General features: G+C 47.9%; 2 protein-coding genes and 2 long non-coding RNA genes across 5 annotated transcripts; all 4 read right to left on the reverse strand.

Moving 5' to 3' along the window:
• Positions 1-581: 581 nt before the first annotated feature.
• LOC135414825 (uncharacterized) lies at positions 582-2,119 on the reverse strand. Its single transcript, XR_010430847.1, has 3 exons — positions 2,023-2,119; positions 917-1,895; positions 582-617 (listed from the first exon to the last, which is right to left on the reverse strand). It is a non-coding gene; the product is annotated as an uncharacterized LOC135414825 (long non-coding RNA).
• A 1,937-nt stretch (positions 2,120-4,056) lies between these two features.
• On the reverse strand, positions 4,057-10,193 carry LOC135414826 (ankyrin repeat domain-containing protein 26-like). The gene is made up of 7 exons (XM_064656074.1): positions 10,130-10,193; positions 9,382-9,663; positions 8,451-8,686; positions 7,311-7,443; positions 5,827-6,108; positions 4,968-5,203; positions 4,057-4,288 (listed from the first exon to the last, which is right to left on the reverse strand). Exons 2-7 carry the CDS (start codon positions 9,634-9,636, stop codon positions 4,087-4,089), a joined length of 1,344 nt encoding a protein of 447 aa, XP_064512144.1. The 5' UTR covers positions 9,637-9,663; positions 10,130-10,193; the 3' UTR covers positions 4,057-4,086.
• A 2,023-nt stretch (positions 10,194-12,216) lies between these two features.
• LOC135414827 (ankyrin repeat domain-containing protein 7-like) lies at positions 12,217-13,812 on the reverse strand. Its single transcript, XM_064656075.1, has 4 exons — positions 13,456-13,812; positions 12,916-13,030; positions 12,509-12,682; positions 12,217-12,420 (listed from the first exon to the last, which is right to left on the reverse strand). Exons 1-4 carry the CDS (start codon positions 13,671-13,673, stop codon positions 12,310-12,312), a joined length of 618 nt encoding a protein of 205 aa, XP_064512145.1. The 5' UTR covers positions 13,674-13,812; the 3' UTR covers positions 12,217-12,309.
• Positions 13,813-16,568: 2,756 nt separating this feature from the next.
• On the reverse strand, positions 16,569-18,410 carry LOC135414829 (uncharacterized). 2 transcript variants are annotated; one of them, XR_010430848.1, is made up of 3 exons: positions 18,011-18,409; positions 16,904-17,882; positions 16,569-16,604 (listed from the first exon to the last, which is right to left on the reverse strand). It is a non-coding gene; the product is annotated as an uncharacterized LOC135414829 (long non-coding RNA). The 2 variants fall into 2 exon arrangements; XR_010430849.1 differs by having other exon boundaries at positions 16,570-16,604; positions 16,856-17,882; positions 18,011-18,410.
• Between the last annotated feature and the right edge of the window lie 1,769 nt (positions 18,411-20,179).

The raw sequence follows: 20,179 nt of genomic DNA on the forward strand, positions 1-20,179 counted from the left end.
CTCCTTATTCAAACAGTAAAGGGCACAAGATTCATCTTTTCTGTCACACACGGGATGAGGAGATTAGAGACTGGCAAAAAGACTGCCTGCTAGAACAACATCAACTTGAAAAAGACACCAATAATGCCATAATGGCGCTACTGTGGTGTTACTGCTGGAACTCTTAAAGAGAAAGGAGAAGACAGGTCTGATGAAGGGAAGGGTCTTAAGGGACTTTCCCCACAAATATGCCGTGTTCTGCTTTCACACATCGTGCTGGCGAGACGTAAAAAAGGGATTTTAGAAGGAAAATGCACGAGGAAAAAGGAGTCTGTTATTACCAGTCCAAAAAAGTATGGACTTACCTTTCCAGTTTCTTGGCTAGGCTTTTTATGGTTTTCGCTTCCACCAGATAGAGCTCTTTGTACATTTCCACTTCTGCCTGGGTGGATTCTTTTTGAAGAGGTCTGTCTTGTTGGGTGTTTTTTATCCTGTCCATTTGACTTTTGAGATCTCTACTTCTTTCTACTGTTTTCTCGCTGAATCACTATGATGGCTCCGAGGACTTGAGCTCTTTCATGCTCAAGAATCAAGATCAGTCAATCTGTCGGGAGTGAGGACATTGCTGCATATGAAAGCTGGAGAAAACAAGAAGAAATGTGTGACCCTCCAGAGGATGAAACCCCTGTATGAAATTGTCAAGAAGTTCAGACCCAACGCGTTTCGAGTTTTACAGTTGTGTCTAAACATTTATTGTAGTTTTTCCCTTGTTTGTACCCTGAAATTGTTGTATGAAAAATGCCCTTGATTTCTGTATCCTTAGCTCCACCCTAGTCCCTCCCTTTCTTCTAGCAAATTCTACCCCTACCTTATATAAGCCCAAACCCACCTCCCTAAATGAGCCATTTTTTACACCCTCATCCCGAGAGTGGCAAACCTGTTATTCCCACAGTGACCGCGTCCGTGGTCCACATGAAGATTTTTTGAAGATCCAGCAGATCCACTTGTAAGTTTAGCAGTGGCTGGGGGGAAAATTGACAAGATTCCTGGTGTTACTTTTACAGCAGACAGGGCAAAATAAGGCAAGGACATGACAGGCAACACAAGAGACTGCAATCTAGACAGAGACTTTAAAATTTCCAAGGGAACATAACAACGGAAGGGCTAGGTGCAAAGGAAGAAACCCATTTTTTCCACAATTGCTTATCCGTCAACAGCATTTCTAAAGCAAGTGGAAGACATTCTGGGGGCTACACACTGAACACCTTCAGGCAATCCACAAATGACTCCTGTGCTAAACAGCCCCCTGTAGACCTCTTCAACCCGAAGTCTCTGCTTTCCTTTTATGTCCAAACCAGTGATTTATTGGCACACTACTACTACACAGCACCAGGCACTGCAAAGCAGTAACTCTGGAGGAACAAATCCCCATGGAACAGGTGCATTTCCTCTTTGGACACCTGGCCTCAAATTCTACAGCATGTTTTATGCTACGTACGGCAAGCACTGAACTGATATTTGCCGAAAAAATAGTGAATAATCTTTTCCTAAAGACAGATTATCTTTTGTCACTGATCTTCTTGCTTATTCCAAAAAAGACTGCACCACCTAAGCTACCAAGACAAGCCATGAATCACAGAATCATAGCAAAAATCAGGAACCAACAGCAAAGAACGGGTATGGTGCGGTTTAGTGCTGAATGCCATCGGTGTACATGGGAGGGGAAGTGATGGCTGAAGCTTATACTTATCTTGTGGCTGTTTTGCTGTTTGTGCTTGAGATGAACTCTAGTGAAGGGCAACTTCAGCTTAAGCCAAGGGTTTCTTTGCGCTTGGTTTTTTCCAGGCAACAGCATAACATTGTACGCAACATTTTGGTAAGCAGGAAGTTTTCACATTCAAGTCTCAACTGGAAGGCTAGCAGAAAAAAAAAACCAAAAACCTACTTATCACAGGAACTTGATAAAAATGGCTCGAGAGCTGTCAAGAGCTAGAAATAGTCACCTTTTTCCTAAAAAACCCTCCTAACATAATGACACATTACCTCGTTGAAGGTCTCTAGCGATTTTTGCATCCCTCGATGGGATGCATTCCTGTCGTGCCTAGAATTATACAGAAAATACACAGTTAAGACGTAGTATTTACAGAGTTAAGAGGTAAGATTTCAGTGGATTAAGCCATCATTTTACTCACACCCCTTCGAGGAAAAAAACTTTAGAACTTGATATGGTAGTAGAGTTGGAAGCAAGTCCTGAGAAGACAAACTGTGTATAGTGAGAGTGAACTATCCTCAGCTCCTCTGTTGACAACAAACTAAAAGTCTCCAGAGGTTGCAGTCAAGGTCAGAGAGAACTTCAGGGGACTAAGTCCTACCAAAAAAAATGCAATAGGAAGGAGAAATGTTGGGATCGAAGCAAGCCCCCAAACTAAGAAACAAAACCCCTCCAGACATCAGTCACTGAAGGTTGGGGAAATGTCATACGTAGTTGTTCATCAGCTTCCTTGAGAGTACGCTCAAGGCTGTGAGACAGACGTGGCCTCAAAATGTATGGGTGCTGTTGCAGTCAGGACGCTGAGTGAGAACAGTACCACCATTCTCAGATCACGTGCATTCTTTTCTTGGAATCAACTCAACTGTTTTCCACAAGTAGATCTGGGAAGCAGTTGCTGCAAAGCGTTGAAGCAGCCTATATAGCGATTTGAACTACACATCTGCATAAATTAGCAACTGGATAAAACAATGAGCCATGAAATAACCTGTAGAAATATTTAATTTCTGTAACATCCTTGAGGGAAGCTAGGAAAGCAGTAAAGGTTTCTGTCTTGATACTGACAAAACTTTGAGATGCCCAGAGTTTTCTTCTGGAAAATCACAATGGAAGACTGTTGCTGCACAATTCAGTTTTAGGAAGCACTGGGTACTCCCACTGTCCTTCCCTTCACTGTCTGTTTTCCCTGTTCTTTTTCAAAAAAGACACAGCTGTCAACTCTTTTCTTTTCAAGTAGGGCAGCTTTTTTCCTTGAACAGGAATGGTTTCCTCCTCTGCCTTTTCCTTCTTTTAACATCTTGCTGCCATCTCTCTGTCCTTTCTTTCCCTCACTTGTTCCGTGCTCCCTGCCCCTCCTGGTCTTCTCCTTTTCTCCCTTTTGCATTGGGTCCCTGAAGTGTGCTTCCCTTCTAGTGCTTGCCTGCAGAACAGTCCCTGCAGATGGTACAGCACTAATTACCTCACGAGTTCTTTCCGTAATGCCTGTCCACGCCTCTGCCCTCAAAAACGTGTTCACAGCGGTACAGAAAAGTTCCTGTCTGTAACTGCCGCTGCTACGCATTACCTACGCTGCTTGGTCCCTTTTGGTGTTTTTCTCTTCAACCAGGTGCTGTATGTAGACACCTTGTTGAAATGGGTTCTTTCCAATGGAGGTGAGGGGACCAGTGAACTGAGATGGACTTCAAAGTGAACAAATGCTTCTCACATTCATCCAACAACTAAACACACTAACTCAACAGAGAAGCTTGGCCATGCCTCAGTCCCATGCTACGTGGCTGTCCCACTGATTACAGCTACTGGTGTGTGGTTTCCACGTCTCCTGGTATAATGCTCTGCATTCTGGAAGGGATGCGCTATCACACTGACTGCTGATTACAGGCATACTTGGACCAGTGCTATTGCAGAGGTTGCAGTGTTGCTGCACAATTAGAAGGCCGTGAAGACCTCCCAAGGAGTAGGTAGTTCTGCTGTTTCATGTAGTAAGACGTAGCAGGAACTACAGGAACAAATGCTTCCTATCCATAGTAACATATTAAAGCAAGGTCCAGTGAAGAAACTGCTAGAACAAAGATCAATGATGAAGAAAATAGGGTCTCACAGATGTCTGCTGGCATTTGGCACTCATGGTGACATTAGCCACTTGAAATAGGTCACACATACCATACATGTAAATTTAGTGTAGAACTTAGGTGCGGGGTTCGTGCCCCACAGTGCTCTTTACCACAGTTTGTCTTGTAAAAGAAGGTAGTTACACAGTTCATTGCTTCGATTTCAATATTTTTTGGCCTTTGACCGCTCTGGAAAATTTGTACAAACCTGATGTCCTAAAATCTTTGGCTTTACCACAGATGTCTGGGTGGTGTTCTGAGACCCAGACTTCTGTTCAGTCCCAAACTGTTGCCAAGACATCCCAGGCCAGCTGGATCCAGAAGTGGACTTGCAGCCAGATGTATGCTGACAGCTCTGCTTGTGACTGCAGATTTGCTTCTATGGCGCTCCCAAAAGAGCTCGATGTCGGCCTCTGCAAGTCTCTCATCAGCTCTGAAACATTCAGAAGCACACAGAGAGTCATCTTTGGCAGTAAGGCTTTTGCAAAGTTACCCTCCACGTCCTTGACTACTACTCGACTTCTAAAAGCCAGGGGCATTAAGAGTGTGCAAAAAAAGCACATCCTTTGATCTGAGCTTGTTCAGAGGGCCTGTTTCTAAGAAATCACACTAAGTGCAAGGAGCAGCAAGTGTCACCTCCATAAGAACACTGGCCTACTCTGGCCTTCTCAAGGAAAGCTCAAACCTCAGACCCGCTGCCAAAACAGAAGCCAAGAAAGAGCGTTCTTATTTTTGATGCACAGAATCCAACTCTGTTCTCCGAGAGGCCTCTCCTTATTCAAACAGTAAAGGGCACAAGATTCATCTTTTCTGTCACATACGGGATGAGGAGATTAGAGACTGGCAAAAAGACTGCCTGCTAGAACAACATCAACTTGAAAAAGACACCAATAATGCCATAATGGCGCTACTGTGGTGTTACTGCTGGAACTCTTAAAGAGAAAGGAAGACAGGTCTGATGAAGGGAAGGGTCTTAAAGGACTTTCCCCAGAAATATGCCGTGTTCTGCTTTCACACATCGTGCTGGCGAGACGTAAAAAAGGGATTTTAGAAGGAAAATGCACGAGGAAAAAGGAGTGTGTTATTACCAGTCCAGAAAAGCATGGACTTACCTTTCCAGTTTCTTGGCTAGGCTTTTTCTGGTTTTTGCTTCCACCAGATAGAGCTCTTTGTACATTTCCACTTCTGCCTGGGTGGATTCTTTCTGAAAAGGTCTTTCTGGTTGGTCGCTTTTTATCCTTTGCAGTGCACCTTCAAGATCTCTAATTCTGTCTTCTAACTGTTTTTTCAGTGAGTCTAAATGACTGGTTCTGATTTGTTCTAATCTGTCCTGGGAGGCTGCCTGTGCCTGAAGGAGACAGTGCACCTTCAATCACCACAAGAAAAAGAGAACTCTCTCCAGCAGAAAATTGCCTGTACCCAATTTCAAGGCTTTACGAAGAGAGGCAGCTGTGCCTCCTCACTACCAGCAGCAATGAAAGCAGAACCCTGGAGCTACTATTATACAAAGCTACTAATGAAAGGACACTCTCTCTGTAGGACAGGGCATATGGAAAAGGATTCCTCAAAGACAACAGGAGGATCTCCCACCTCCACAACTTCAGTGACTCCTTTTCTGAGCACCTTCCCCCCCTACAAGGACAAAGCAGCACCTGTAGGTCTGGCCATGACAGCTGGCAGTTGCAAAACCCATTGAAGGATGAGCAGCAAGAACCAGGCCAGCGGACAGAGATACCCCCCAAGCACTGCAAAGTGGGAATCTGCCTTGGGCAGGCTTTTGATTCAGGGACCTGCCGGCACATCACACACCTGTGACAGCCCTCCTGCCCAACCATATTGCCTTCTCCCACTGCCTTCAGGAAAGGCAGAAGCTAACACACAGAATACAGGAGCAAAAGAAAAATACCAAAACCGATGGCCACAGCAGAAGTTTACGTAGCGCCTGTGGACACTGGTGAGAAATTCACTTACTTGCAAAAACTCATTGACTTCTCGGAGTTTTTGTCTGATTTCGTGGTCAGCTCGTTCTTCCGCCTCTCTTTTACATTGTTCTAGTTGGGTGCGATTCACCATGTTAGTCTCCAAATGGTGCTGGACTTTTGCCAGCTCTTCTTGCAGCTGGCATTTGTCCATCTCCAGGTTTTCGCACTTCCCACGCAGGGTAGACAGCTCTTGTTGCAAATCCTGATTTTTGGCTTCCAGCTGCGTGCACTTTTTACTTTCCCCGTCCAGCTGCTGGGAAAGTTCAGCAACCTGCAGACAGAAAGAAGAAAACAGGAACTCAGTGTGATGTAAAGGCAGTGAATTCTGTGGAAACCCCAAAAGGGGGTGGCCAGGGAGACTATATTCATCATCTGATGGCTCGGGACTAGAAACAAAGTGCAACCGGGCTCTTTTCCAGCCAGAAGAGCTTTCACCTCATTTGTCTCAGCATTCCTCAGGTTCCCATCCTTTTTGAGTTCCTCATGCAAAAATGCTACAAGCTTCTGGACTCAAAAGGAATCACTGCAAAGGCAGTAAGTGATTCTACAGTGATGCCTTCCAAACCCAAGTGTAGCTCTGAAAGCTGGCCACTTTAGCAAGGAATCTGAGTAAGGAGCGGAGAAGGAAATAAAAGGTTACATGCCACTACTGCACAGGCAGAGCAGCCTCAAAACCACTGCTGGGAACAGTCCTTCTGAGTCCCTGTGACAAGATGGGCTGAAAGAGCTCCCGTGAGCAATAAGTTACAGATTTTCCCCTGGGAGGCACCTGTCCTCGTTGTGCCCTGGGCAGCAACAACACTGTGGAGAAAAGCAAAACGTCAAGTGCCTCCTGCTCAGCTCACGCCTGAGACAGGGCTCAGGGGCTGATTGTGCCCTGCGAGTGACAGCGGTGTTCCTCCCCTCTCTTCCCGGGCAGGAATTCATCTGTCAGACCCAGATGACGCTGTCACAGCCTCCCTCAAGCTGCAGCCAGGCCTGAGCTGGGCCCCACTGCTCTCAGCCCACGGACGTGATGTCCTGCAAGGATGGCAGACCTGCCCATCCCTAAGGCCCAGCCAGGGGATCTGCACTCTTGGCTGACCCCGCTTACTGTCAGCAGACCTGTTCTGCTCTTCTTGCTGAGGGCCTGTGGGAGGGCTCCCTGGCCGGTGAGGTCATGCACCCTGCCAGGCTGGCTGCCACTCTTGGCTTGCCCTTCCTCTGCAAGACAGCCTGGCCTCCATGAGCCCTTACACCTACTGCTTTGCCCTTACAGTTGCGTCTTTACCCATAATGATAACTACCTCCGTATTAGTTATAGTCATCTACTACTGTAACAGCAGAAGGAGCATTAAGAAAAGCCCATCACATCCAAAATGCAGCCAAGGAAAAAAAAATCATCAACATGACAAGAAATATACGGAAAGCATCTCCCACGTTTCAAAAGAAGTAACATCACAACCAAAAAACCCCACCCAAAGCGCAGCTCACCTCTGTTCGTAATCTATCCACTTCCTTGACCTTTTCAGAATATCTGTTCTTCATTTCTTCCAGCTGGGACTGGGTTTCTTTCTCTTCATTAACCCTGAGTTTCCTCCTATCTACCCTCAGAAGCTTTTCCAACCTGCACAGCAAATTAGTTGCAAAACCCATGAAACACAGGAAGAACCAGCCTTTTGCCCACAGTCTCACATAAGCAGCACAGACATCAGAGAAGCATAGAATGGCTTGGCTTGGCAGGGACCTTAAAGATCATCTCGTTCCAAGCCTCCTGCTGGGGGCCGGGACACCTTCCACGAGACCAGGTTGTTCAGAGCTCCATCCAACCTGGCCTTGAACACTTCCAGGGATGGGGCATCCACAGCTTCTCTGGGCAACCTGTTGCAGTTCCTCACCACCCTCACAGCAACCAATTTCTTCCTAGTATCAAACCTAAACCTACTGTCTTTCCGTTTGAAGACATTCCCCCCCCTTGTCCTCTCACTACATGCTCTTTTAAATGCACTCTTTTCATCCTTGTGGTAGGTTCCCTTCACGTACTGAAAGGCCACAATTAGGTCACCCCAAAGCCTTCTCTTTTCCAGGCTGAAGTATTGCAATTGTCCCAGCCTTTCCTCATAGCAGAGGTGCTCCATCTTTCTAACCACCTTGGTGGCCTCCTCTGGACTCACTCCAACAGGTGGAGGTCCTTACTTTGCTGAGGACCCCAGAGCTGGATGCAGCACTCCAGGTGGGGTCTCAGCGACGTCCCTCAGGACATCAGTCCTGTGCTGGTGCTTCAGATCACCTCCCTGTCATCCATGTGCCTTGACATAGCTTCTAGAAGGATCTTTTCCGTGACCTTCCCAGGCACAGAGGGGAGGCAGACAGGTTGGCAGTTACCAGGGCCCTCCTTCCTACCCATTTCAAAGATGGGTACAGTGGGTTTCCCTTTTTCCCGTCACCTGGGACTTCACCCGACTGCCACGACTTTTCAAATATCAAGGAGAGTGTCTTGGCAACTACATCAGACTCCGTTGGCCAATGTAGGGCAAGCAATAATGCTGGTGAGATGTAGACAATGCATTTAGAAGGAAAATGCATGAAGAAAAAGGAGTCTCTTATTACCACTCCAAAAAAGCATGGACTTACCTTTCCAGTTTCTTGTCTAGGCATCTTCTAGTTTTCAATTCCTCCAGGTACAGGTCTTTGTACATTTCCATTTCTCCCCGCGTTGCTTCTTTACGAGAAGCACTCTCTTGTTGGGATTTTTTTACCCTGTCCAGTTCACTTTCGAGATCTCTAATTCTTTCTTCTAACTGGATTCTCACTGAATCGCAATGACTGTCTCCGTTTTGTTCTAATCGAGCCTGGGAGGCTGCCTGTGCCTGAAGGAGACAGTGCACCTTCAACCACCACAAGAAAAAGAGAACTCTCTCCAGCAGAAAATTGCACGCATCCAGTTTCAAGGGCCCAGCCTTACTCAGAGAGGCAGCTGTGCCTCCTCACTACCAGCAGCAACCAAGGCAGAACCCAGGAGCTACCACGGCAAATAATTCTTTTCATTGGGAAAGAAGCCCAAATCAGCACTCTTATTCAAAGCTCCTAATGAAGAGACACTGTCTCTGTAGGACAGGGTATATCGAAAAGGATTCCTCAAAGACAATAAGAGCATCCCCCACCTCCACCCCCTCACCCCCACCCCTGGAATTTAAGTGACTCCTTTTCTGAGCACCTTCCCCCCCTACAAGGACAAAGCAGCACCTGTAGGTCTGGCCATGACAGCTGGCAGTTGCAAAACCCATTGAAGGATGAGCAGCGAGAACCAGGCCAGCGGACAGAGATACCCCCCAAGCACTGCAAAGTGGGAATCTGCCTTGGGCAGGCTTTTGATTCAGGGACCTGCCGGCACATCACACACCCGTGACAGCCCTCCTGCCCAACCATATTGCCTTCTCCCACTGCCTTCAGGAAAGGCAGAAGCTAACACACAGAATACAGGAGCAAAAGAAAAATACCAAAACCGATGGCCACAGCAGAAGTTTACGTAGCGCCTGTGGACACTGGTGAGAAATTCACTTACTTGCAGAACGAGACTGACGTCTTGTGGCTTTTGACTTATTTCCTGGTCAGCTCGTTCTTCCGCCTCTCTTTTACATTGTGCTGTTTGGCTGCCATCCAGCACGAAAGTCTCCAAATGATGATGGACTTTTGTCACTTCTTCTTGCAGCTGGCATTTGCTCTCCTCCAGTTTTTCATACTTCCCACGCAGAGTGGACAGCTCTTCTTGCAAAGTCTGGTTTTGGTCCTCTAGCTGCATGCCTGTTTTAGGCTCCATGTCCAGCTGCTGGGAAAGTTCACCAACCTGTACACAGAAAAAAAAAAGAAAAGGAAACTCAGCGTGATCTAAAGGCAGTGAATTCTGGGAAAACCTCTAAAGAGGGTGGCCATCATAACTGCATTTATCATCTGCTGGAAACGAGCATAGAAAACACTTGAAAGATTCCCTGTCAGAAAGAAGAAACTTTACAGCTACTTAAAAATTTGTGAGACGCTTCTGGGAGCAATACTTCTGGGTCCCTTGGAGCTCATGGTGAAACTCATAATTTATAATCTAAGAATTGCTCTAGTGTCCAGCACAGCAAATACCCTCAGGGCTTTTGTAGCAGCTGGGGAAAGGACCAGGCTGCTTTCTGAGCAGCCTCTACTGAGGAGAAGGCAGAAACTGAGCTCCCCTAGGCTCTCCAGGAAAACTTCATCTTACAGTTTCCCCACAGAAATAGGCAACTAGGCTCAAGAGTCACAAAAAGGGAAATTTATGACCAGCTTACTGAGGCAGAGGCTTGCAGGTCTCTCTGAAGGGCTTCAATCCTATGGCTTTGTTGCTGGACAGTGGCTTCCACTCGGGTCTTTTGAATTTCAAGGCTTAAAACCAAATATGGGTCTTATTACCAGAAAATCCAGTTCCAGACAAACTGTGCTAAGTAACAGAATCCACAGCAGAAGTGTCCTTCAAAATCCAACTGACTGTCCCGTTGTTTCCACCCAATCCCCCAAAGCGACAGACACCTCGCTTCACTGGGTTACTCTCTTACTGTTGCACGTGTTCTTCCAGTTGTTTTAGAGTGGTATTAGTCTCGGAAGATGGCAACAGGAGGTCCTGCAGTTTTGGGGAAGAAGTTATTGCTTCTCTTTCTTTATCATCCAAGGCAGTCTTCAAGTCACGAACGCAGTGCTCAGACTGAAGATGCTTTTCTTCCTCCTCCCGCAGCTGTAAAATCACGGTAAGAATCCACAGTTGTCAGGTGAGCTTTTACATAGAGGAGCCAGCTGCTGCTGAAGAACTCAGGTGCTGCACGTATGTGTGCATACCCTCTGCCCAAAGAACTGGAATCAATTCAAGTACCTTCAAAGCTTCACTTCTACTACCCAATGAACACAAGCTCTATTCCTTTGTCCTCTTTTACAGCAGCCTCTCCCACCCCTCCACTGCTTTCCTACAGCACGGTTCTAAGCACTGACACTGCCCCTCGGACCATTTTTGTGACCTGTGACGCTTCTTGTGTTCCCTTGCTTGCTACTCCAGGAAAAGATGAGTGAAATAATTCATCTTCCTAAAGGAAGGCATCTCGCAAGTGTCAGAGGTGCAGTGCTCTGGCACATGTGCTCTGGAGCCCAGGATTGCACAGGGGGAGCATGGGGAGTTTTCTTAAGTGGGAATGACCCCGACTGTAGCACAGAGAGAGGTGCCCAGCAGCCCCTAAGCAGGAAGCAGTGGATGCCTGAGGAGAGGTGGCTCTGCTTCAGTGTGGTGGGGCCAGGAAGGATGGCATCACTGACAAGCTAATGACCACCATTTCAGCAAAGGCAGCCAGGTGAACTGCTCCACAGACCTGCCCTGGAGTCGAGAATCACGCCAGGGGTGTGTGGGGAGTCTTCTTAAACCAGGAAAATCTTGAATGTAGCAGAGAGAGAGGAACCCCAGACCCCCTGGCCGGTCACGGGTGAAACCCTAAGGAGAGGCAGCTCTGCCTCAGCATGGCGGGTTGTGGGGCAGGGGGCCGGAGGGACAGAGGCAGATCAAAGCCCGATGTAACTACCGCTTCCTCAGGTCTCTGTCATACTGGGTCCCAGAATACTCTTTTGTCCATTTTCATGATGTATAGGAAGCAACAGGCACCGCCAGGTTTACCCCTGTAGGGACAGGCTTTCCATACCTCCGTGTCAGCCCTGTCCAACTCCTCCTGCAAGCGCAGATTTTCTTCCTCTAGGTGAGCCTCATGGGTTCCAGTAACCACAAAAGCAGTCCTAAAGCATCCAAGATTTAATGTGAAACATGTCTGATCCCGCATCATTTTTCCCCTGCTGTTTCCCAAAAGAGCTCTTCCCCCCTTTCCTACAAGCTCCGTGAAAGCGAAGCCAAGTACATGGAAGCATTGGAGAATTTATCTTAGAAGGGGCCTCCCTAAAGCAGCCTCAACTACGAGGTCAGGCCATGCTGTTCAGGGCTCCTTGCACTGCTCTTCCAAGTCCCCACAGATGCGGCTGCACAAACTCCCGGGGCAAGCCGTTCGACCGCCTGACCATCTACATGGCAGGAAGTTTTCTCCTTATGTGCGGTTGGAGCCCCTCATGTCCCCTCGGACACTGTTGCTTCTCTTTCTCCCAACGCTTCCCTTCAGAGCACTTAACGCACCAACTATGCCTTGGCTTAAACCTCCCTCGCCTGCAGAGCAGCCATGCTGCTGAGCTAGTGGCAAGCTTCCCGATGGCTCTGGGTCTGTGTGGGGAGAGGGCACCACAGACAACGCTTTCTTGCAGACCTCAGCGGGCAAAGTACGAGAGCCCCTAAGGTACAAGAGCAGCCAAGTGCAGACCTGCATTTACCAGTCACACAGGGAACTGCTCCCACGTGGCTCCTCCTTCTTTTTCCAAGCTCATTGCCACGCCCCTCGTCTCGGTCTTGCTTGCAGGCTACCGAGAAGACCCCTGTGCTGTTTTGACAAACCCCTTACCTTTCACACTGGGCTTGAGCATGCCTGTCAGCTGCTTTTTTCAGAAGGCACTCCAGAATCTCCTCATGCTGTAGGAGGGCTGCAAGTTTTAAGGGAGTAAATCCCATCTAAAAGGACAAATAATCCCCATTAGAAAGACACAGACAAGCTCTGCAGCTGTTTGAAAGAGCAGCTTTACCCACGTGCCAGGGTTACCTGGTTCTGAGCATCACTATTGGCATTATGCTCGAGTAACAGCCCTGCTACAGCTGTATTTTTAGATAGGACAGCCAGGTGAAGGGCAGTGTTGCCGCCAGCGTCTGCCAGATTCGGGTCGGCACCGTGTTCCAGCAGAATAGCAACACATTCTTCCTGCTCCTGCTGTACTGCCTGGGAACAACACACAAAAAGGGAAAGACTTCCAACTTTTACATCCCCCTCTATCACAACTTCCTCAGCTCCTGAACGCTAGAAGACCATCTTCAAAGATTAGCTAACAGAGGCCTATGCCATGCCAATTGCAATATGCATGTTTCTATGGCCCAAGGAATCCTGCCAGACACCTCCCCTTTAACACACCATCACTAATCCCCACCTACAAGATCATAAGGCATTGCACACACCTTCATCAGTGCCGTTCTCTTCAAGTTGTCAGCGAGATTCGGCTGGCTGTTCTTTCTTAGCAGATATCTAAGGACATCTGCATGGCCATTTGCCGAAGCGAGATGCAGAGGTGTCCTAAAAATTAAACATACGCTCTTAACCTAGACAGACAGAGGATGAGCCAAAGCCGTGTCTCTACCCAGCACCCTGGGGACCCTGCCCGGACTCTGCTCCTCCCCCTTGCTGCTCTCTGCTGCTGCTGCTGCTGCAATCCCGCGCTGATTAGCCAGAGGGCAGAAGAGAAGAGGGGAGGGCTGAGCAGCTGCAGAACAGCCCTGCAGAGAGACTCGGGCAAAGCGGCAGGTCGGCAACACGCGTTTCCAACAGCGCTGGAGCCCGGCCGGCAGCTACAAGCAGTGAAGAGCTCAAGAGTTCACTCTCCCAGCTGACAGGGCAAATCTCACTTTTCAAGCCTTGTCCTTAACAGAGGGCTGCCGAGGACTACTGCAGCTTGGCTCAGGAGCAGCCAAGGTGTGCCATCAGCATCCCATAGAACTCACCGCATCTCCTGGTCTCGCCTGTCGATGCCGACTACCTTCACATACCAGCGCCAGCGCCTCAGCCAGGCCAGGTCGCCGCGGGCGGCCGCGCGGTGCAGCCTGCCCAGCCCCTCCTCCCTGAGCTCGGAGGCGCTGGTGGAGCTGGTGGCAGCCCAGGGCTGCCCACTGGTGGTGCTGGATGGTGACTGCCGTCGCTTCTTGCTGAGAAGCCACGGCATGGCCCTGCTTGGAGCTACCAGCAGCAGGAAGTGCAAGAAGCCCCCTTGCGGAGGGGCTGCCGGGTGCCAAGCAGGGATGAGGAATGGGACGAGGGCGAGGTTAAGGGTGAGGGTGACAAAGGGGACGAGGGCGAGGTTAAGGGTGAGGGTGACAAAGGGGACGAGGGCGAGGTTAAGGGTGAGGGTGACAAAGGGGACGAGGATGAGAAGAAGGATGGGCACAGGGTATAAAGCACAAGGCAGACGAGGTCGCCCTGTGCAGCGTTCGTAGCCTGCAGCTACCAAGACGGCGATACAGGCGCGAAATGCTCCCACAGCGGGATGTGCTACTGCTCCTCGAGAGGCTACAGCAGCTCTGAGCGCCGGCTCCGGGCACCAACAAAGCTGTGCTCGACTGGTGCCTGTGGTGTCACAATGGCAGGTGGAGCGCTCAGCACGTCACCGTGGGGTGTGGCAGAGGCCACGGTGCAGGGTGAGGCCGGGCGGGACATGGCAGGGTGGGGCAGGAGTGAGGGCGGCCTTGCTGGGCCTTGTGGAAGGAGGTGGCCTGGGCCTTGTGAGTGTGGCTGGCGGGAGTGGGCACTGCCCCGCCTCAGGGCACCCCGGGGCAGGCTGCGGTAGGCGCTGGAGCAGCTCCCGCATCACCCGCTCTGGGTTTTTGCTTCAGCCTGTGGCCGGGCTGCCTCTGGACGCACTTCCATGAAATGAGGCTCAGGATGAAGTGGGATCCCAGCCCGAGCAGGTGGGGGCCACCACAGCTCTCAAGAAATGCCCACTGAGTGCTCCAAGCCTGCCATGCCAGAAATCCAGGATGTAGGGACGTGTCCCGAGAATAGGGAGGGAAGCATTCTGGGAACTGAAGTCCCTGGACAGCATACTGGGCCACATGAGCGGTGTGTGTTGTGCTGTCATTGGTCAGGTGGTCACATGTCCTCCAGAGGGTTTATAAGGAGGCATTTTTCTTTTAAATAAACAGATTTGACTGCTTGCCAACTAGCTGCCGGGTCGTGTCTTTTATATTATATTAATATACCACACCAGGACAATTCCCCACCTCCTTTGTCTTGTCCCTCTTGAAGAGCAGACACCTCACCCCCCAACCCCTCGTAACTGCCCGCCCTAGTTTGAAGCTGCTCACCTGCAGTCCTGCTGCAGTGTGACGAATTCTATGTACATTCCCTTTTTTAAGTTCAGCCACGCACCTCCACCAGGAGAGAAGGAGCTGCTGCTTCTGCCAATGCCGTGTCAGCTCTGGACTGCAAGCTTCTAAATATTAGAAGCTGGGGCTCTCGGCCTCAAACACGGCGCCATTTGTAGGAGGTCAATAACTAATTGATCCCAAGTTTGGGGGTGAAAACTGGAATCTTTATTGAACTCGCAACTCACAATTTAAGGGTCTTGGGGGCAGGACATGTTTATGAGGAGGATGGATTATGCTAAGCTGGGGATGGATTATGCTAACTAGAGGATTACACAATTTTCTGCTACAGTCACACAATTGTTTAATATTTCCTGTAACAAGGATTACATGGGGGGGAGAGAACAAAGGGAGAGAACTACGTAGTCTGATATCATCATCACAAAGTCTTTCCATATCTTGCTGCAGGAGCCAGGCCGATCAACATAGTTAAATATCAGTAGGTCTTGTGAAGAAGCATGCAGTCCTCAGGTGGTGGGCTTTCTTTCAGCCCCTGTTGGTCCATGGCCTGCTACATAATCCTTTTGTGCTGATATCCGAGTTTCAAACTGCTACAGATGACCTAAAGTCTTCGGCTATACCACAGATGTCTGGGTGGTGTTCTGAGACCCAGACTTCTGTTCAGTCCCAAACTGTTGCCAAGATATCCCAGGCCAGCTGGATCCAGAAGTGGACTTGCAGCCAGATGTATGCTGACAGCGCTGCTTGTGACTGCAGATTTGCTTCTATGGCGCTCCCAAAAGAGCTCGATGTCGGCCTCTGCAAGTCTCTCATCAGCTCTGAAACATTCAGAAGCACACAGAGAGTCATCTTTGGCAGTAAGGCTTTTGCAAAGTTACCCTCCACGTCCTTGACTACTACTCGACTTCTAAAAGCCAGGGGCATTAAGAGTGTCCAAAACAAGCACATCCTTTGATCTGAGCTTGTTCAGAGAGCCTGTTTCTAAGAAATCACACTAAGTGCAAGGAGCAGCAAGTGTCACCTCCATAAGAACGCTGGCCTACTCTGGCCTTCTCAAGGAAAGCTCAAACCTCAGACCCGCTGCCAAAACAGAAGCCAAGAAAGAGCGTTCTTATTTTTGATGCACAGAATCCAACTCTGTTCTCCGAGAGGCCTCTCCTTATTCAAACAGTAAAGGGCACAAGATTCATCTTTTCTGTCACACACGGGATGAGGAGATTAGAGACTGGCAAAAAGACTGCCTGCTAGAACAACATCAACTTGAAAAAGACACCAATAATGCCATAATGGCGCTACTGTGGTGTTACTGCTGGAACTCTTAAAGAGAAAGGAGAAGACAGGTCTGATGAAGGGAAGGGTCTTAAGGGACTTTCCCCACAAATATGCCGTGTTCTGCTTTCACACATCGTGCTGGCGAGACGTAAAAAAGGGATTTTAGAAGGAAAATGCACGAGGAAAAAGGAGTCTGTTATTACCAGTCCAAAAAAGTATGGACTTACCTTTCCAGTTTCTTGGCTAGGCTTTTTATGGTTTTCGCTTCCACCAGATAGAGCTCTTTGTACATTTCCACTTCTGCCTGGGTGGATTCTTTTTGAAGAGGTCTGTCTTGTTGGGTGTTTTTTATCCTGTCCATTTGACTTTTGAGATCTCTACTTCTTTCTACTGTTTTCTCGCTGAATCACTATGATGGCTCCGAGGACTTGAGCTCTTTCATGCTCAAGAATCAAGATCAGTCAATCTGTCGGGAGTGAGGACATTGCTGCATATGAAAGCTGGAGAAAACAAGAAGAAATGTGTGACCCTCCAGAGGATGAAACCCCTGTATGAAATTGTCAAGAAGTTCAGACCCAACGCGTTTCGAGTTTTACAGTTGTGTCTAAACATTTATTGTAGTTTTTCCCTTGTTTGTACCCTGAAATTGTTGTATGAAAAATGCCCTTGATTTCTGTATCCTTAGCTCCACCCTAGTCCCTCCCTTTCTTCTAGCAAATTCTACCCCTACCTTATATAAGCCCAAACCCACCTCCCTAAATGAGCCATTTTTTACACCCTCATCCCGAGAGTGGCAAACCTGTTATTCCCACAGGGACCGCGTCCGTGCTCCACATGAAGATTTTTTGAAGATCCAGCAGATCCACTTGTAAGTTTAGCAGTGGCTGGGGGGAAAATTGACAAGATTCCTGGTGTTACTTTTACAGCAGACAGGGCAAAATAAGGCAAGGACATGACAGGCAACACAAGGGACTGCAATCCAGACAGAGACTTTAAAATTTCCAAGGGAACATAACAACGGAAGGGCTAGGTGCAAAGGAAGAAACCCATTTTTTCCACAATTGCTTATCCGTCAACAGCATTTCTAAAGCAAGTGGAAGACATTCTGGGGGCTACACACTGAACACCTTCAGGCAATCCACAAATGACTCCTGTGCTAAACAGCCCCCTGTAGACCTCTTCAACCCAAAGTCTCTGCTTTCCTTTTATGTCCAAACCAGTGATTTATTGGCACACTACTACTACACAGCACCAGGCACTGCAAAGCAGTAACTCTGGAGGAACAAATCCCCATGGAACAGGTGCATTTCCTCTTTGGACACCTGGCCTCAAATTCTACAGCATGTTTTATGCTACGTACGGCAAGCACTGAACTGATATTTGCCGAAAAAATAGTGAATAATCTTTTCCTAAAGACAGATTATCTTTTGTCACTGATCTTCTTGCTTATTCCAAAAAAGACTGCACCACCTAAGCTACCAAGACAAGCCATGAATCACAGAATCATAGCAAAAATCAGGAACCAACAGCAAAGAACGGGTATGGTGCGGTTTAGTGCTGAATGCCATCGGTGTACATGGGAGGGGAAGTGATGGCTGAAGCTTATACTTATCTTGTGGCTGTTTTGCTGTTTGTGCTTGAGATGAACTGTAGTGAAGGGTAACTTCAGCTTAAGCCAAGGGTTTCTTTGCGCTTGGTTTTTTCCAGGCAACTGCATAACATCGTACGCAACATTTTGGTAAGCAGGAAGTTTTCACATTCAAGTCTCAACTGGAAGGCTAGCAGAAAAAAAAAAACCAAAAACCAACTTATCACAGGAACTTGATAAAAATGGCTCGAGAGCTGTCAAGACCTAGAAATAGTCACCTTTTTCTTAAAAAACCCTCCTAACATAATGACACATTACCTCGTTGAAGGTCTCTAGCGATTTTTGCATCCCTCGATGGGATGCATTCCTGTCGTGCCTAGAATTATACAGAAAATACACAGTTAAGACGTAGTATTTACAGAGTTAAGAGGTAAGATTTCAGTGGATTAAGCCATCGTTTTGCTCACACCCCTTCAAGGAAAAAAACTTTAGAACTTGATATGGTAGTAGAGTTGGAAGCAAATCCTGAGAAGACAAACTGTGTATAGTGAGAGTGAACTATCCTCAGCTCCTCTGTTGACAACAAACTAAAAGTCTCCAGAGGTTGCAGTCAAGGTCAGAGAGAACTTCAGGGGACTAAGTCCTACCAAAAAAAATGCAATAGGAAGGAGAAATGTTGGGATCGAAGCAAGCCCCCAAACTAAGAAACAAAACCCCTCCAGACATCAGTCACTGAAAGCTGGGGAGATGTCATACGTAGTTGTTCATCAACTTCCTTGAGAGTACGCTCAAGGCTGTGAGACAGACGTGGCCTCAAAATGTATGGGTGCTGTTGCAGTCAGGACGCTGAGTGAGAACAGTACCACCATTCTCAGATCACGTGCATTTTTTTCTTGGAATCAACTCAACTGTTTTCCACAAGTAGATCTGGGAAGCAGTTGCTGCAAAGCGTTGAAGCAGCCTATATAGCGATTTGAACTACACATCTGCATAAATTAGCAACTGGATAAAACAATGAGCCATGAAATAACCTGTAGAAATATTTAATTTCTGTAACATCCTTGAGGGAAGCTAGGAAAGCAGTAAAGGTTTCTGTCTTGATACTGACAAAACTTTGAGATGCCCAGAGTTTTCTTCTGGAAAATCACAATGGAAGACTGTTGCTGCACAATTCAGTTTTAGGAAGCACTGGGTACTCCCACTGTCCTTCCCTTCACTATCTGTTTTCCCTGTTCTTTTTCAAAAAAGACACAGCTGTCAACTCTTTTCTTTTCAAGTAGGGCAGCTTTTTTCCTTGAACAGGAATGGTTTCCTCCTCTGCCTTTTCCTTCTTTTAACATCTTGCTGCCATCTCTCTGTCCTTTCTTTCCCTCACTTGTTCCGTGCTCCCTGCCCCTCCTGGTCTTCTCCTTTTCTCCCTTTTGCATTGGGTCCCTGAAGTGTGCTTCCTTTCTAGTGCTTGCCTGCAGAATAATCCCTGCAGATGGTACAGCACTAATTACCTCACGAGTTCTTTCCGTAATGCCTGTCCACGCCTCTGCCCTCAAAAATGTGTTCACAGCGGTACAGAAAAGTTCCTGTCTGTAACTGCCGCTGCTACGCATTACCTACGCTGCTTGGTCCCTTTTGGTGTTTTTCTCTTCAACCAGGTGCTGTATGTAGACACCTTGTTGAAATGGGTTCTTTCCAATGGAGGTGAGGGGACCAGTGAACTGAGATGGACTTCAAAGTGAACAAATGCTTCTCACATTCATCCAACAACTAAACACACTAACTCAACAGAGAAGCTTGGCCATGCCTCAGTCCCATGCTACGTGGCTGTCCCACTGATTACAGCTACTGGTGTGTGGTTTCCACGTCTCCTGGTATAATGCTCTGCATTCTGGAAGGGATGCGCTATCACACTGACTGCTGATTACAGGCATACTTGGACCAGTGCTATTGCAGAGGTTGCAGCGTTGCTGCACAATTAGAAGGCCGTGAAGACCTCCCAAGGAGTAGGTAGTTCTGCTGTTTCATGTAGTAAGACGTAGCAGGAACTACAGGAACAAATGCCTCCTATCCATAGTAACATATTAAAGCAAGGTCCAGTGAAGAAACTGCTAGAACAAAGATCAATGATGAAGAAAATGGGGTCTCACAGATGTCTGCTGGCATTTGGCACTCATGGTGACATTAGCCACTTGAAATAGGTCACACATACCATACATGTAAATTTAGTGTAGAACTTAGGTGCGGGGTTCGTGCCCCACAGTGCTCTTTACCACAGTTTGTCTTGTAAAAGAAGGTAGTTACACAGCTCATTGCTTCGATTTCAATATTTTTTGGCCTTTGACCGCTCTGGAAAATTTGTACAAACCTGATGTCCTAAAATCTTTGGCTTTACCACAGATGTCTGGGTGGTGTTCTGAGACCCAGACTTCTGTTCAGTCCCAAACTGTTGCCAAGACATCCCAGGCCAGCTGGATCCAGAAGTGGACTTGCAGC

Source organism: Pseudopipra pipra, chromosome 5 (assembly GCF_036250125.1).
Source record: "Pseudopipra pipra isolate bDixPip1 chromosome 5, bDixPip1.hap1, whole genome shotgun sequence".
Classification (NCBI taxonomy): domain Eukaryota; kingdom Metazoa; phylum Chordata; class Aves; order Passeriformes; family Pipridae; genus Pseudopipra; species Pseudopipra pipra.

What these genes read in the sequence shown, in the direction of transcription:
- LOC135414826 (XM_064656074.1), bottom strand. Translation starts at nt 9,636, where the DNA reads ATGGAGCCTAAAACAGGCATGCAGCTAGAGGACCAAAACCAGACTTTG. An exon ending in ACGTCAGTCTCGTTCTGCAA is followed by an intron (nt 8,687 to 9,381) that starts GTAAGTGAATTT and finishes TGTCTCCTTCAG; the next exon opens with GCACAGGCAGCCTCCCAGGC. An exon ending in CTAGACAAGAAACTGGAAAG is followed by an intron (nt 7,444 to 8,450) that starts GTAAGTCCATGC and finishes TTTGCTGTGCAG; the next exon opens with GTTGGAAAAGCTTCTGAGGG.
- LOC135414827 (XM_064656075.1), bottom strand. Translation starts at nt 13,673, where the DNA reads ATGCCGTGGCTTCTCAGCAAGAAGCGACGGCAGTCACCATCCAGCACC. An exon ending in AGAGAACGGCACTGATGAAG is followed by an intron (nt 12,683 to 12,915) that starts GTGTGTGCAATG and finishes TGTTGTTCCCAG; the next exon opens with GCAGTACAGCAGGAGCAGGA. An exon ending in ATAGTGATGCTCAGAACCAG is followed by an intron (nt 12,421 to 12,508) that starts GTAACCCTGGCA and finishes TTGTCCTTTTAG; the next exon opens with ATGGGATTTACTCCCTTAAA.